Source organism: Mesocricetus auratus, unplaced genomic scaffold (assembly GCF_017639785.1).
Source record: "Mesocricetus auratus isolate SY011 unplaced genomic scaffold, BCM_Maur_2.0 Super-Scaffold_100011, whole genome shotgun sequence".
NCBI classification, from domain to species: Eukaryota; Metazoa; Chordata; class Mammalia; order Rodentia; family Cricetidae; genus Mesocricetus; species Mesocricetus auratus.
The window spans coordinates 73653580-73668067 of record NW_024429195.1 but is presented as its reverse complement, the minus strand read 5'-3'; the positions used below and the strand labels follow the sequence as shown (position 1 = coordinate 73668067).

Sequence of the window (14488 nt, the reverse complement as noted above, 5' to 3'; positions counted from 1 at the left end):
TAAGTAGCACTGCAAGACCCTCTGTGCACACACACACACACACACACACACACACACACACACACACACACACACAGTCTTTTGAAACCATTTCTAGAAAAATGGGCCTCTGTTAAAAAATTTTAGGAATTAACGGAAGTTAGTTCTTGAATCCCACTCAGCTCTCCCTGTACACAATATACACTGGATCATTTAGAAATAGTGTGTAAAATGGGGTTTGGCCTGGGTCTCAGTGGTGAAGTAGGAGATTGAAATGGGATATCGAGGATGTTGCTTTCCACGGTTTCTGTTCAGCGTGATAAACTGCCGAGATTTTACCTCAGGGACCCCCTACGTAGGGAGTCCCCTGGACTGACATGGTGCTTTGAAAATCTCTTGACATTTAATATTGGAGTATGAAGGAATATGAATTTGTGATTTTCCGTTAGATTTTCAGAAAAGAATTAATTTATGTGTCTGGGTGTTTTGCCTGTATATCTGTATCAAGGGTGTGCAGGGCCCTCAGGGCCCAAAAGAGTTGTTGGATCTTCTGGAATGGGGTGGATGGAAGACTGAATTTAGGTCTTTAGAAAAACATCTTTCCTGCCTGAGGAGGTTGTTGTTATTTACAAAATCATCTCTATGTAGCCATCTCTAAAGAACCAGTATAAAATCATCTCTATGTAAACATCTCTAAAGAACCAGCTCTCACTCAGCTTTTTTCATGTTAGTTTTTCTAGTAAAACTTTGAATTTTGTCCTTTAACATAAATATATTCCAGTTACTTCCTTGAAGCAACATGTTTAAATAATTGAATTTAAAAAATATGGCAGATAACTGTCTTGAGAGCCATAAATCATTATATAAAAAAAGAGGCCAGTCGGATTTATGATCCATTGTTCAATTTCAGTGACCTTTGGCCTTGACCATTTTGAGAGCCATCTTTGTAGGCTTCAAAGCTGGGTAAGCAGACCCCATGTGCCAACCTTGGAAACAAAGACAGGAGCACAGCTCTTTAATGAACAGTACTGCCAAGCACACCGACTCCTGCCTTTGGGCTACAGGTGCCTCGTGGTGGCTCACTCAGCAAGTAAAAATATGATTTGTTTCTGCAAACCTTAACTTCTGCTACAAGCCAACATGCGCCCCTACAGCTTCTCCAACAGCTTCTATGCAGGAACTTATCAAGATCTTTTAGCCATGAGCCTTCATTTGAGGAAAAAAAAATGGTGTTAAGATCACTATCTTCCCAGTCTGTGTGCCCTTCCACAGGGCAACAAAACAGTTTTTCCAATATGCTTCCTTCCTAAACATATCTTAAAGTAACAACTATCCCGTGTTAGAAATACTGGTTGTGTCATCTAGCTGACTTACAAATTTTGACTTCCCTTAAACGTGGTAATAAGCTGCTGGCATTGGTTACATTAATTCTGGAAATTCTGTTGGAAAGAGTACCTTTTAGTAAAGAAACTGTGAATTTCATCACTAGCCCTGTTCCTTTAGAGGCCCTGACAAATGAATCCCCTTCCCCCAGAACCACTGCTAACATTTTAATGGTAACACAGTATATGTAACACACACACACACAGTTTTTGCAAGTAAGTGAGAATCTCTGTAGGATACAAATAAATGCTTTTCACTGACAGTAACAACTTCTCAGAGCTTTTTTCTCCCTTTATCTAGAATTTCAAGAAACATTTAAAATACTCTTTTGATTTATTGCAGTGTTGCATAGTTTTATTCAAGTGTCAACTCCACTACTTTCTTGTTCTCTGCAGCCAAATCCTCATTAAAAATCAATCTGGGAGCCGGGCGTTGGTGGCGCACGCCTTTAGTTCCAGCACTTAGGAGGCAGAGGCAGGTGGATCTCTGTGAGTTCGAGGCCAGTCTGGTCTATCTACAGAGCGAGTTCCAGGACAGCCTCCAAAACAATACAGAGAAACCCTGTCTCGAAAAACCAAAAAAAAAAAAAATCAATCTGGAGGATTGTTAGTCACACATCATCATGATTATTAGAAATAAATGTATATTGCAAAGATGATTTATTTTTTTTGTCAATTTGGGTATTCTACAACATGGCTGGGAAGAGTTAAACAATTATCTGTAACTGAAAAACAGTTGTCCTAAAATACAAATGAATAGTGCTTATAATATTTAACTTTAGTTTATGAATTTGTATTTGTGATTAAAATTTTAAAATGCTGTTTATAGCTGGGCGGTGGTGGTCCACACCTTTAATCCCAGCACTTGGGAGGCAGAGGCAGGTAGATCTCTTAGTTTAAGGTCAGCCTGGTCTACAGAATGAGTTCCAGGACAGCCAGGGTTATGCAGAGTAACTGTGTCTCAAAAAAACAAAATAATACAAATAGTAAACAATCTAAAGATAAAATAAAAATCTAGGGAGGTGGGGAAGAATTGGGAGAGGGGGAAAAACTTGTTCAAAATATATTGTATTGGCTGAACATGGTAGTGCAAGCCCTCATTCAGTTCCAGCACTCAGGAAGCAGAGGCAAGGGGGTCTCTGAGTTTGAGACCAGCCTGGTCTACAGATTGAGTTCCAGAGCAGCCAGGGCTGTACACAGAGAAGCTCTGTCTTGAAAAACCAATAAGCTATTGAGGGGAGTACACATAGCGCTAGTGTCTGTGGAGACCATAAGAAGGTGTCAGATCTCTGGAGCTAGAGTTACAGGTAGTTGTGAGTTACCTGACAGTGCTGGATCCTGGTCTGCTGCAAGAACAGTACACTGGTAACTGCTGAGCCATCTCTCCCGACCCCACAATAGCAGTTTTTAAAACTCATACTGTAATTCATACAATCCAAAAGTGTCTGTCTTATTTTTCTATTGCTGTGACAAACCTCCGTGACCAAGGCAGTTTATAAATGAATTCATTTAGCTGGGCAGTGGTGGTGGTGCACGCCTTTAATCCTAGCACTCAGGAGGCAAAGGTAGGGGCATCTTGGAGTTGAAGGCAAGCCTGGTCTACAGAATGAGTTCCAGAACAGCCAGGACTACACAGAGAAACCCTGTCTTGAAAAACAAAAACAGCTTTTAATTTGGGGGTTCATGGTTCCAGAGGCTAAAGTTCATGACTTCCTGATGGCATGGTGCTGGGGCAGGAATAGAGTTAACATGTTGAGACAGCAACCAGGAGGCAGAGAGACTGTGCATGCATGAGGACTAACTGGAGATTGCATGGGCTTTTAAAACCTCAAAACTCACCTCTGGGACACACCTCCAGCAAGATCCTATCTGCTGATCTTTCCTAAACAATTCCACCAACTGGAAACCAGGTATTTAAACATAAGAGCCTATGGGGCCATTCAAACTACCACAGAACTAATTTGATAATTAGATGCTGAAGAAAGATGGTAGGAAATGTTTTTTATAATAATTATGAATAATTACTTGTTTTATGTAATTAAACTGCTATGTTTCTATAGGAACAGGAAAGTTTGTTTCAGGGAAAGAAACTTGAGAGCACCCAGAAGTCTGAGCTGAGGCATCTGGGACAGAGTTCATGGTGTCACGGGTTAAGAAAGCATGCACAGTACGAAATGCACACACTCTGTGTTCAAAACAAAGGCCTCGGTGACGTAGCTCCATACAACTCAGGCGACCCGTGCTGTCAGCAATAGCTAGGGTTTACTATGTATTTGATTTTAAGTTAGTTTTTGGTCATTACACATTTAAAAACCTTTTACAGCTACCAGCTTTGTGGTGACCCTTATGTGATCTTGTATGGGACAGAGAGCCATAGTTTAAGAAACTGAGGGTTTTTTATTAATCCAACCATTTCTGTGGGAAGGATGAAGAGAGGATGTCAAGGGGATTGTATGAGAAATCAAGACAGTAGTAGTGACGGGAGTACATCCTTAGGCTTTTGAAATTTAGTTTTGTTTAATCTGTGTGGGTATTTGCCTGCATGAATATCTGTGTTCCATGTTCATGCTTCATGACTGCAAAGACAGAAGAAGGTGTTGGATCCCTTGCAGCTGGGGTTACAGACAATTGTGAGCCTTGAGGTGGGTGCTGGGAAATCAAACCCAGGACCTCTGGAAAAGCAGCTGTAGCTCTTAACCACTGAGTCTTCTCTCCAGCCTGCATCCTCATGCTTTCTCCTCAGGCTAGTAAAAATACAGAACCCTTCAGCGACTAATTTAGTTGTCTCTTCTATGAGACTTTTCCAAGTCTTCCTTTAGCGGTCTTTTTCTGTGTCCTCTCCCTCACTTACATTCTGCTAACTTAAGTGGAGGTTATTGCCTGCTAAAGACCTTCAGCCATGGCTATATTTTCACTTACATCGACTCTGTAACTTCTCAGAGAGAGGGATGGTGTTGATGGTCTTATTTCTGAAGAAGCCACCTCAAATTAACAATAAAGATGGTGTACAATAAACTATGCATTTAGTAGCTATTACAGTGGGGATTACAACTCTAAATTCTAGCATTCTATAACAGGCTGACCATGAACTTGAAACTCTGACTCAGCCTCAATCAAGTGTGGAAAGTAAACAATTTAACATCTTTGCTAGACAGTGGCAACTTACTTCTCTCAGAAGGTAGAATAGTTTAAGCCATCAGCAATCTGTAGAATATGTTGGCACTTGCCTGTAATCCCTATACTTAGGTAGAAGCTGGAGGATTAGGAGTTCATAGTCATCCTCAGCTACATAGCAAATTTAAAGCCATTCAGGGCTACCTGGGACCCTACTTTTTGTTTTGTTTTGTTTTGTGTTTTTCGAGACAGGGTTTCTCTGTATTGTTTTGGAGGCTGTCCTGGAACTCGCTCTCTGCCTCCCGAGTGCTGGGATTAATGCCGTGCGCCACCAATGCCCGACTGGGGCCCTACTTTTAAAAATAAGTCTGGAGAGATGGCTCAGCAGTTAAGAGCACTCACTGGCTGCTTTCCCAGGGGACCCAAGTTCCAATTCCCAGAACCCACAGTAGGCCGATCAGTGCTGCCTGTAACTGCATCCTCGGTGTATGTGACACCTGGCCTCCCCTGACATCTTCATTCCCATGCACAAACCTACGTAGGTGAACATAATAAAAAAGTATAAAAATGTAAAGAAGAAGAATACTGGTTTTGTCTCATTTTCTATGCAGTCTTGAGCACATATAATGATGAGTGATTGTGTGACATTCAGAGTGAAGAGAAAAGCCGTGATCGAGGATGGGGAAGCATGGTGAAACGGCAAGAATTAGGGGTCTGGACAGCTATAATGGGAAGCGTAGCAAACGACAGCCCATAGGTAGAAGCCAGGCTGTGGTGAATACTAAGACAGGTAATAGGAAATCTGGTTGTTTGATCTTTTGCAAAATGGTGAAGTGGACCCTGGAGAGACGGCTTGCAGGCAGACAGGGGCCAGGACTTGCTTAGCTTAGCCAAGAAAACGTGAGCCCCAGCTTCAAGGAGAGACCCTCTTCAAAGGAATAGACAGCTGTGGTGACGGTGGAGGACACGCATGTCCTCTTCTGGCCCCCACACATGCGTGTGTGCACACGGTCACCCACAAATAAAACTTTAAATTTTGAAGTTGCAATCAGATGAATCTAATTGGACTTTGAGGTCAAGATACTTGAAGACAAGACGGTTATAATTTGGCTGTCCTCAAGAACAAGAAAGGAACAGCACTTAGTAGGTGTCCATATTGAAGCGGAAGTTACCAAAAGGCAATAATAAAGTCATTAGTTGCTGCTTTGTGTTTCTGGGAGTTGAGCTCAGGCCTCTTCTGGCATTCTAGGCAAGCATTCTACTATGGAACTCTCTCCAGTTTAACTGTGTTTACATGAAGATAGAGGAATTATGGTTTAGAAAGACTTTGAAGGGCGGTGGTGGTACACGCCTTTAATCTCAGCAGAGGGGCAGGTGGGTCTCTGCCTGGTCTACAGTGCTAGTTCTAGATCAGCTAGGGCTGTTTCACAGAGAAACCCCCCTCCAAAAAAGAAAGACTTCTCGGTGGCCCGAGGGAAAGTAAACAGCTTTGTTCAGGGGGCTAGAACACTGGCAGTGTCCTGGTGGTCTCTCTATGTTATTTGTTATAGCCTGGCCTCCCAGCCTGGGCTTCATACTGTGTTTACAGTACTAAACATGGACTCCCTCCTGGGAAGAAGCAGGCTTCAAGTCATAGAAGAGAGCAGTTGCTTACTGCCATAACAGACTTGTCACTGTTGTGTGTCCCAGCTCGGGGGTGGGGCATTTTAATTATCAGGTCAGTAATGTCACATTGCAAAGTCTACACCTAAGTAAGATTATAGGTAACAATACCCCAGCGGCCTGCACAACACCTTTAAGCAGGGAAGAAGCTTCCAGCCCATTTCCAGCCTGATTTCTCTTACATCCCTGACTAGTCTGGTGTCTTCAGCATTAGGGGTTTAGCATCCAGTTATTGTGGACAACCAACAACCATGGCAATTGCCTGTATTGTCTGTGGGCTTCCAAGACCTCCCTGACTAATACTAGCTCACAGCAAGCAACCTGCTCTAGGCACTAGGATTTCCTATAAGCATGTGGCTTATAGGAGACACCTTATCCACCCACACAGATAGAACACGTTTTTAAAACAGGTATGTCTGAGCTGGGCAGTGGTGGTGCACACCTTTAATCCCAGCACTCTGGAGGCAGAGGCAGGCGGATCTCTGTGAGTTCAAGACCAGCCTGATCTACAAGAGAGAGTTCCAGGACAGCCTCCAAAGCCACAGAGAAACCCTGTCTCCAAAAACAAAAAAAAAACCCTATGTCTGAGTATACAAAAACAGAATAGTTACACAAACCCCCAGCATGTACCTTCATCAGCTGACAATGTGTTCAATATTGCTAGTACACAGACAATCTTGTTTTGTCCAGTCCAATGGTTCGCAACCTGTGTGTCACAACCCTTTGCGGGGAAGGGGGTTAAATGACCCTTTCACAGGGGGTCGTATATCAGGTATCCTGAATATCGGATACTTACATTATGACTCACAACAAGCAAAATTACAGTTATGAAGTAGCAATGAAATAATTTTATGGTTGGGGTCACCACAACGTGAGAAGCTATATTAAAGCATTAAGAAGGTTGAGAACCCTAACCCTCTCACACCTGTGGTGATATATTGTTTGTGACCTAATAAATCCACTGGGGTTCAAAAATGCAAAGCTAGTCAGGGCCATAGAGGTAAGGCAATGCAGATACACACCTTTACTCCCAGCAGCCATAGAAACCAGGCGGTGGTGGCATTCACCTTTAATCTCAGGAGACAGGCTGATGGATCTCTGTGAGTCCAAGGCCACCTAGGGCAATACAATAATGAATCAGTCTAAAAGGATACCAGAGATCACGCCTTTAATCCCAGCACTAGGGAGGTATAAAAGGGAGAAGCACAGAGTCTCACATGAGATTTAGTTTCCAGACAGGGAGAGCATTTGCCTCTAGAATTCCTGGAGAACATTGTCTCTGAGAATTCGTGGAGAGCATTGTCTCTGAGGACTCGTGGAGACAGGATTGCCATTTCAGCTTGGTAGAGGTAAGAACTAGTGGCTTGGCTGCTTTGCTTTTTCATCTCTGGGTTTATGTAATTTGTTTTACAACACCCCATGATCTTAACTGGATTATTTTAAAGAAAATCTTAGGTAACAAATAATTTCACTATAATATAAATTCTTCAGTAAACATTATGTGTATAATTGTAAAAAAAGCTTTTTTTTTAATCTTTGGCAGATATTTTAACAATTAGATCATGGCGACCATAGAAGAAATTGCACATCAAATTATTGAACAACAGATGAGTGAGGTATGCCTAGTTTACAATTCATTTGCTGAACTACCAAACTTTCATTCTTTATACTAAATGTCTGTATTAGGTTTTGGAAGTACCAGGGTGAAAGATTACCCAGCTTTCAGATAGCTTTTCTATGCAGTGAGAAGTAGTTAAGTAGTTGCAGTAGAGTATGGTAAGTACTTTGGTTATATGTATATGGTGCCATGGAACACACATATACAAAATGTTTATAGCAATAGAAAATGAAAAGCTAATAAAGAGTTAAGTGGGAGTGTATCTGATCAGAGAACGTTGTTTGGGGGTTAGGAAATCTGAGGCTAGTCTTAAATGACTGTGTCCTTTTTTTTTTTTCAAAAAGTAGCTATGTTTTGGGGGTGTTATTCAATGTTTGTGACATATTACTCCCATAGACACTGTTCATTTTGAGTCTTCAGTTTGAACTATTTTGATCATGTCTGCCATGGTTATTGTTGGGGCATCAGGCCTCAGAAGGAAGCCTCAGAAAGCAAATACTACCCCTTCTTAGTGACCTTCCTTAGCATCTGTTCACTGCCAGAAAGAGATACAGGCCCTGCTATACAATAGCACCCAATGAAAACCAGTCTCAGGGACCAGGGACATGGCTTATCCATAAAGAGGCGCTTGCCACTAAGTCTAATGACCAGAGTTCGATCGCTAGAACCTGTATGGTGATGAGAAAAAAATACTCTTGAAGGTGTCCTCTCACTCCACATGCATGCTATAGAGTACATTTACACACATGTGCGTGTGCACACACATACTACACACATGTGCTCACACAAATGTAAAAAACTTAATAAAAATAAGCAGGCCCCATACAAATCTGCAGTATGATACAGGGTGAGTGGTTTAAGGTCTGATAATGATAACTGGACCAGACCTTTGAGATGGCTTGGCAAATAGGGGTAGTTTCTGGGCAAACCTGGTAACATGAGTTCAAACCCTGTGCCCACAGAAAGTTGGAAGGAAGGGAAACAACTCCACAGGGTTGTCCTCTGACCTCCACATACATACACACACATACACACACACAGAGTCATGCCCACATATACACTAATAATAGGACAATAATAACTAGGATGGGATAGTTGGTATTAAAAACACAAAACAAATATCCCCATAGTTAAGTCAAGTTGTATCATAACCATACTACAACATGGTTGATAATGTTCAACTACCTCATATAAGTAAGTCTTAAGATAATAGTAATACGATAGTGAGATAAAAAAATTAAATCTCCTGCCAGGCTGTGGTGGTATGCGCTGCATGCCTTTAATCCCAGCACTCTGGAGGCAGAGGCAGGCGGATCTCTGAGAGTTCGAGACCAGCCTGGTCTACAAGATCTAGTTCCAGGACAGCCTCCAAAGTCACAGAGAAACCCTGTCTTGAGAAACCAAAAATAAATAAATAAAATTAGAAGACATAAAATCTTCCTCTGGTTATTAGTACCAATAAAAAATACTGACTTGTCAGATTATCGGAGACAGAGGCAGGAAGATGTTGAGTTCAAGGCCAGAGTATGTATAAATAGCGGTGGACAAGATGATTAACTTTAAGAAAAAAGATTAAAGTATTTATGACTTCATAAGACAAAGTATGTTTCTTCAAAGCTCCCCCTGCACTGTTCTAGGTGTTCTCCATTTGTACATAATATTATTGCTGATTCCACACTGCAGCTGACTTTTGCAAAGCTACTCATCATGTTTTGGTGTGGTATCAATGAACAATTTCCACAATTTACTATGCTGTTAAAATATTCCATTCCTTTCTACACTATCTATGTGAGACTTGGTTCTTGTTCTCTCTCTTTTTGGTTTTTCAAGATAGGGTCTCTCTGTGTAGCTCTGGGTTTCCTGAAACTTGATCTGTATATAGACCAGGCTGGCCTTGAACTCACAGAGATCCACCTGCTTCTGCCTCCTTACTGCTGGGATTAAAGGCATGTGCTGCCACCACCCAACCGTGGGATTTCTTTTTAGATTTGAACCAAAACAACATATTCTAATAGACCAAATGAAGAAACAGATATGGACAACTTTATTAAATCAGATATTAAAAGAGTTCGCAGAAATGTAAAACAACCCTACTCTTACTATTACATGTTTAGTGGAGAAATAAACTTAGTTTTCATAAAACATTATTTCCTATTAGTGAATAATATACAAATTATCTTTTAATGGGTAAAAGGGTTTTTAATTGCCTTGGAAATTTGATTATGCTCCCCCCGTCCCCAGTTACTTACTTTATTCCAGAATACGGCCCGAGTCCTCGAGCTGCCTCCCGCAGGTGTACACCAGATGCTCTCCTCTGTCCTGCGAGCCTCTGGTTTACAGACAGTATCTGTGAGTCTAGATCTAGTAAGACATGTCCTTCTGTCACCAGGGACTCTTCCATAAGATGGCACAGCTTTGCCCCACTCTAGCCCATGAGAAACTTGGTAAAGATTTTTTATGTTGTTCTTAATTCTCTTTTCTAAAAGCTAAGTGAACATTAGACAACCATACAATTATTTTTATTGCTCCTGCATAGCTGAAATTTTGCTACTGTTGGGAATCATAATATTTTTGTAGATAGAGGTTTGCCAAAGGTGGTGTGACCACCAGGGTGAGATTTGCTGAGTTAAAGTAGTGAAAGAAGGAAGGAGTCAGAATAGTGATCATCAAAATCAAATAAGCTTGCTACTGGACATTATTCATTTACTTACTTAGTGTGGTTTTTTTGAGACAGGGTTTCTCTGTGGAGACCTGGTTGTCCTGGAACTCGCTCTGTAGACCAGGCTGGCCTCAAACACAGATCTGCCTGCCTCTGCCTCCCAAGTGCAGGGAGTAAAGGCGTGTCCCACCACCACCCAGCAGTACTTTTAATAAATTCACACATGCTTTCTATCAAGAATTTCATTAGGAGAGTTGCCAATTAACAGGCATATAACTGGCTTTTCTGGCTTTGTTTTGAGGTTAAAATTGATTTATTAAAGAACAGTAAAACCTGGTATGGTAGCAGATCCTTGGGAGACTGAGGCAGTGGGCTGTGAGTTCAAGGCCAGCCTGGCCACATAGCCAGACCTGTCTCAAAGCAAATAAACATGATTGAGTTGAATCGATTCCTAATGTGCCATGGTTGTGTCAGATTGTTACAGAGCAGCAGACAGAACAGAAAATCCAGATTCTGACAGCCCTTGACCATAGCACACAGGGCAAACAGTTCATCCTGGCAAACGCTGAGGGTTCCACCCCAGGAAAAGTGTTCCTCACCACCCCAGATGCTGCAGGTGTCAACCAGGTGTTCTTTGCAACTCCTGACCTGCCCACACCACACCTCCAGGTAAGTAACAGTGAACAGCGTCTGTTTTCTTATACAGGGAGACAGCTAGCAAAAGATGAATGGGCAAGTAAATCTGAAAGGAGAAACTAGAACTCCTTGCTAGCATCCTAATAGCTATACCTAATGATGAGCTCTTTATACACTATCATAGGCTCAGTAGTTTACCCAAGGCCACCTCACCTAGCCTCAATAATGGCCAGTTATGTGGTTTTCTTTGTATAGCAGTCATATTTGCATAATTATAGTTAATCACTTTGATAACTTTTATGCTGTCACTTTGAAGTTTGGAGGCAGCAGGGCTCATTTGTTTGACCCAGGGTCTCACTGTGTAGCCCAGGCTGCTTTAACTCAAAGATCCTTGTCGCCTAGCCTGGAATGATAGGGTGTACTATCATGCCAGCTTTATTATATGCTCTGCCAGGTCACTTCATTTGAAAAGGCTCTGAAATGTCAATGACAATGTTATGGAAAGTCTTAGAACTTTTAGAATAATTAGACATATTTCTATGTAAATAATTTTATATATGAATAATAATGTGTACAAGTGGCTTACATTTAAAAATACTTGTATATTTGTGCGTTGAATTTTTTAAAAAGATTTATTTACTTTATATGTTATGTGTATACCTGAGGATGATGTGTGTGTGTAACATATCTGCAGGTGCTTGTGGAGGTGAGAGGAAGGCATCACTCCCTGGAACTAGATATACAAATTGGTTGTGAACTATCTCACGTGGGTGCTAGGAACTGAACCTGTGTTCCCTACGAGAGCAGTAAGTGCTCTCAACCACCAGATGAATTTGGGTGTTTTGGTTTTGTTCTTGAGAAAGAGTTTCCCTATATAGCCCTGGCTGAACTAGAACTGAGTATACCAGGATAGACTTGAGTTCACAAAGACCCACCTGCCCTCCCCACCCCCCTCACAGCACTAGGATCAAAGGTGTGTGTCATCAAGGCCTGCTCATTTAGGTTTCTGGATGGAATTGTTGTGATTATTGTGGAACAAGGAAAAAGATACTCATAGTTTTTTGCCTTGTATAATGCTGAACTGTTTTTTCTATGTGTGACGGAAGACTAGCTCAGCTGCTATATCCATAGCAATAGTTGTTAGTTGAAGAGTAATTTCTGTCAAGTGAGAAGTGACTGACTCTGTGATCTTCCACAACATGAAGCTGATGCTGATTAATGTTGGTTTTCTTCTTTTAAAAGCTCTTTACAGAAAATTCTCCTGACCAAGGACCAAATAAGGTTTTTGACCTTTGTGTAGTATGTGGAGACAAAGCATCAGGTAAGGTTAAAAGTAATTCTGTATATGTTATACTGTTAAAGTAATTGCTCCTAGACTGTGTTCCCTCTAAAATTAAAAAATAAATAGAAGACGTTTATGTTTCATCTTTGTGGCACATGGAACTTTACCTTTCTCTCTAATTTTATACTTTTTGCTCAGTGTCATTTCATTTGATCTATAATGACATAAAATATTTGTTTTGGGTTCACTGTTTGGAAGTAAACACACAAAGTTTTAAATGTAGAAATTAAATTTGCCAAAGGAATCATTGGAAAATGAGCTGTGGTCTTTAATAATAAATTATGTGGGTTATTTATTTTAACACACTTCCCCAAACCCTGTTTTAGGGATTCAGAGTAAGTTGAATTGCTGAAGTGGGAGATCCTTTGGTCACCCTTTATTTGGAGTGCTACATATCTGGTTTAGTTATTTTCCCATCCAGGAATGATCCAGGCCTGACTGTGGTTAGTTTCTGAGATCAGATGGGGTCGGCTGGGGAAGTTTGGCTCTAAGATCTGGGTGGGCTGTTCTCAGTTGGGTCTGAGTGTTCAGTGATAGATCACTTTAATTCTGACCGTAGCTTTCTGTGAGAAGTACACATTCAAGTCTGTTCATACATATACACGGGTGTCAGTGGGGCAGAGTTCAAGGGCCCAGTTTATTTTCGTTAATTTTTTTTGAAATTTTATTGTAAAACCTTCCATTAGAACTCTCCCTCAAGTATGTGTAATTTGTTAATGTTATACAAAACAAATAATTGGTGAAATAGCAAATTCATCAAAATGTAATAAGTGCATGAGCAGTTTCTGTGTGTACTGTGTGCACTTTTACCTCTGGTGGCCAAAAGAGGGTGTCAGATCCTTAAACTAAAGTTACAGATGGGGCACTAGGGACTGATCCTGGACCCTCTGTAAAGGTAGCAAGTGCTCTTCCCACTGAGGCATCTCTCTAGACCTAGACATTTTCAAAGTGAAACTAACAAAGAGGTTATTCTAATTCCAGTACTAGGTAGCACTTTCCATTTTTCTGGAGCTGTCATACTAAAGTGTCTATTATAGCCAAGGATGCAGACTGGTGACAGAATGCTTGCCTAGCACATAAAATTTCATTTTAGGTGTTATTTTAATAGACAAAGCCGATTTATTTCACTTCTATAGTATATTTTGTATTTTCTTAAACATTTCATCTCTAGGACGTCACTATGGGGCAATAACTTGTGAAGGCTGCAAAGGATTTTTTAAAAGAAGCATCCGAAAAAATCTGGTATATTCCTGTCGAGGCTCGAAAGACTGTGTGATCAACAAGCACCACAGAAACCGCTGTCAGTACTGCCGGCTGCAGCGGTGCATCGCGTTCGGAATGAAGCAGGACTGTACGTACCGCGGCAAAGGCACCAAGAGCAGAAAGGGCCTTTTCATTCTTAGTTGCTCAACTAAAAGCAGAGTATATCTCTATGTGTTCATTCTCTAATAGACAAATGTTTTAATGTTCCTGTGACAAGCACAATTTCTGTTGGCACATAGTGTCCAAGTGATTTTTGTAAGTTGTCTCAGAATTTAAAATTTTTAATGTGCATAATAGAATTTTTAGTGATTTTGTTGTCTTTCCTAAGTTCTCTGTGGCACTGTCAATGTTACATTCTAAAATTTAAAGCTATCATTATTAGCAGCTAGACACCCAGATACCCATGCGCTTTGTAACTGATGGCCAAAATATGATCTTGGTAACAGCAGCCTGTCCAGATTGAACTGTCCGTGTGCCAAAGGCCGCTCCTCATACATGTGTCGGCTTATTCCTATAGCAGTTCTCTGTGGTTGGTTTTGCTGTTAACACGAGACACCTTCACAGAGAAAGGCTGAAGACTCACCAAACAGACAGCTGGCAGGTGGCTGGGCGACTGAGCTTTGACTTGTGACAGTCTGCTTTCCCTTTGTCCCGAAAAAAAATATGCATTTAACAGAAGTGCCTTGCCTTCTGTTTCTACCGATAGTACACATTGTGTAGATGAGCTTCTGTGTGCTACATACTTATTTCTTTCTTTTGGTTTTTTGAGACAGGGTTTCTCTGTAGCTTTGGAGGCTGTCCTAGAACTCACTTTGTAGACCAGGCTGGCCTCG

At 41.2% G+C, this 14488-nt stretch overlaps 1 protein-coding gene across 2 annotated transcripts in view; it reads left to right on the top strand.

Annotated features, from left to right (window-relative positions):
- The window catches only part of Nr2c1 (nuclear receptor subfamily 2 group C member 1), a 51185-nt gene that overhangs the window by 1574 nt on the left and 35123 nt on the right, over nucleotides 1-14488 (top strand). For both annotated transcript variants that reach the window (XM_040755019.1, XM_040755017.1), the window contains exons 2-5: nucleotides 7681-7753; nucleotides 10889-11083; nucleotides 12293-12371; nucleotides 13564-13743. In XM_040755019.1, coding sequence (XP_040610953.1) covers nucleotides 7700-7753; nucleotides 10889-11083; nucleotides 12293-12371; nucleotides 13564-13743 — 508 coding nt within the window. In that variant the 5' untranslated portion in view covers nucleotides 7681-7699. The remainder of the gene's footprint in view (nucleotides 1-7680; nucleotides 7754-10888; nucleotides 11084-12292; nucleotides 12372-13563; nucleotides 13744-14488) is intronic.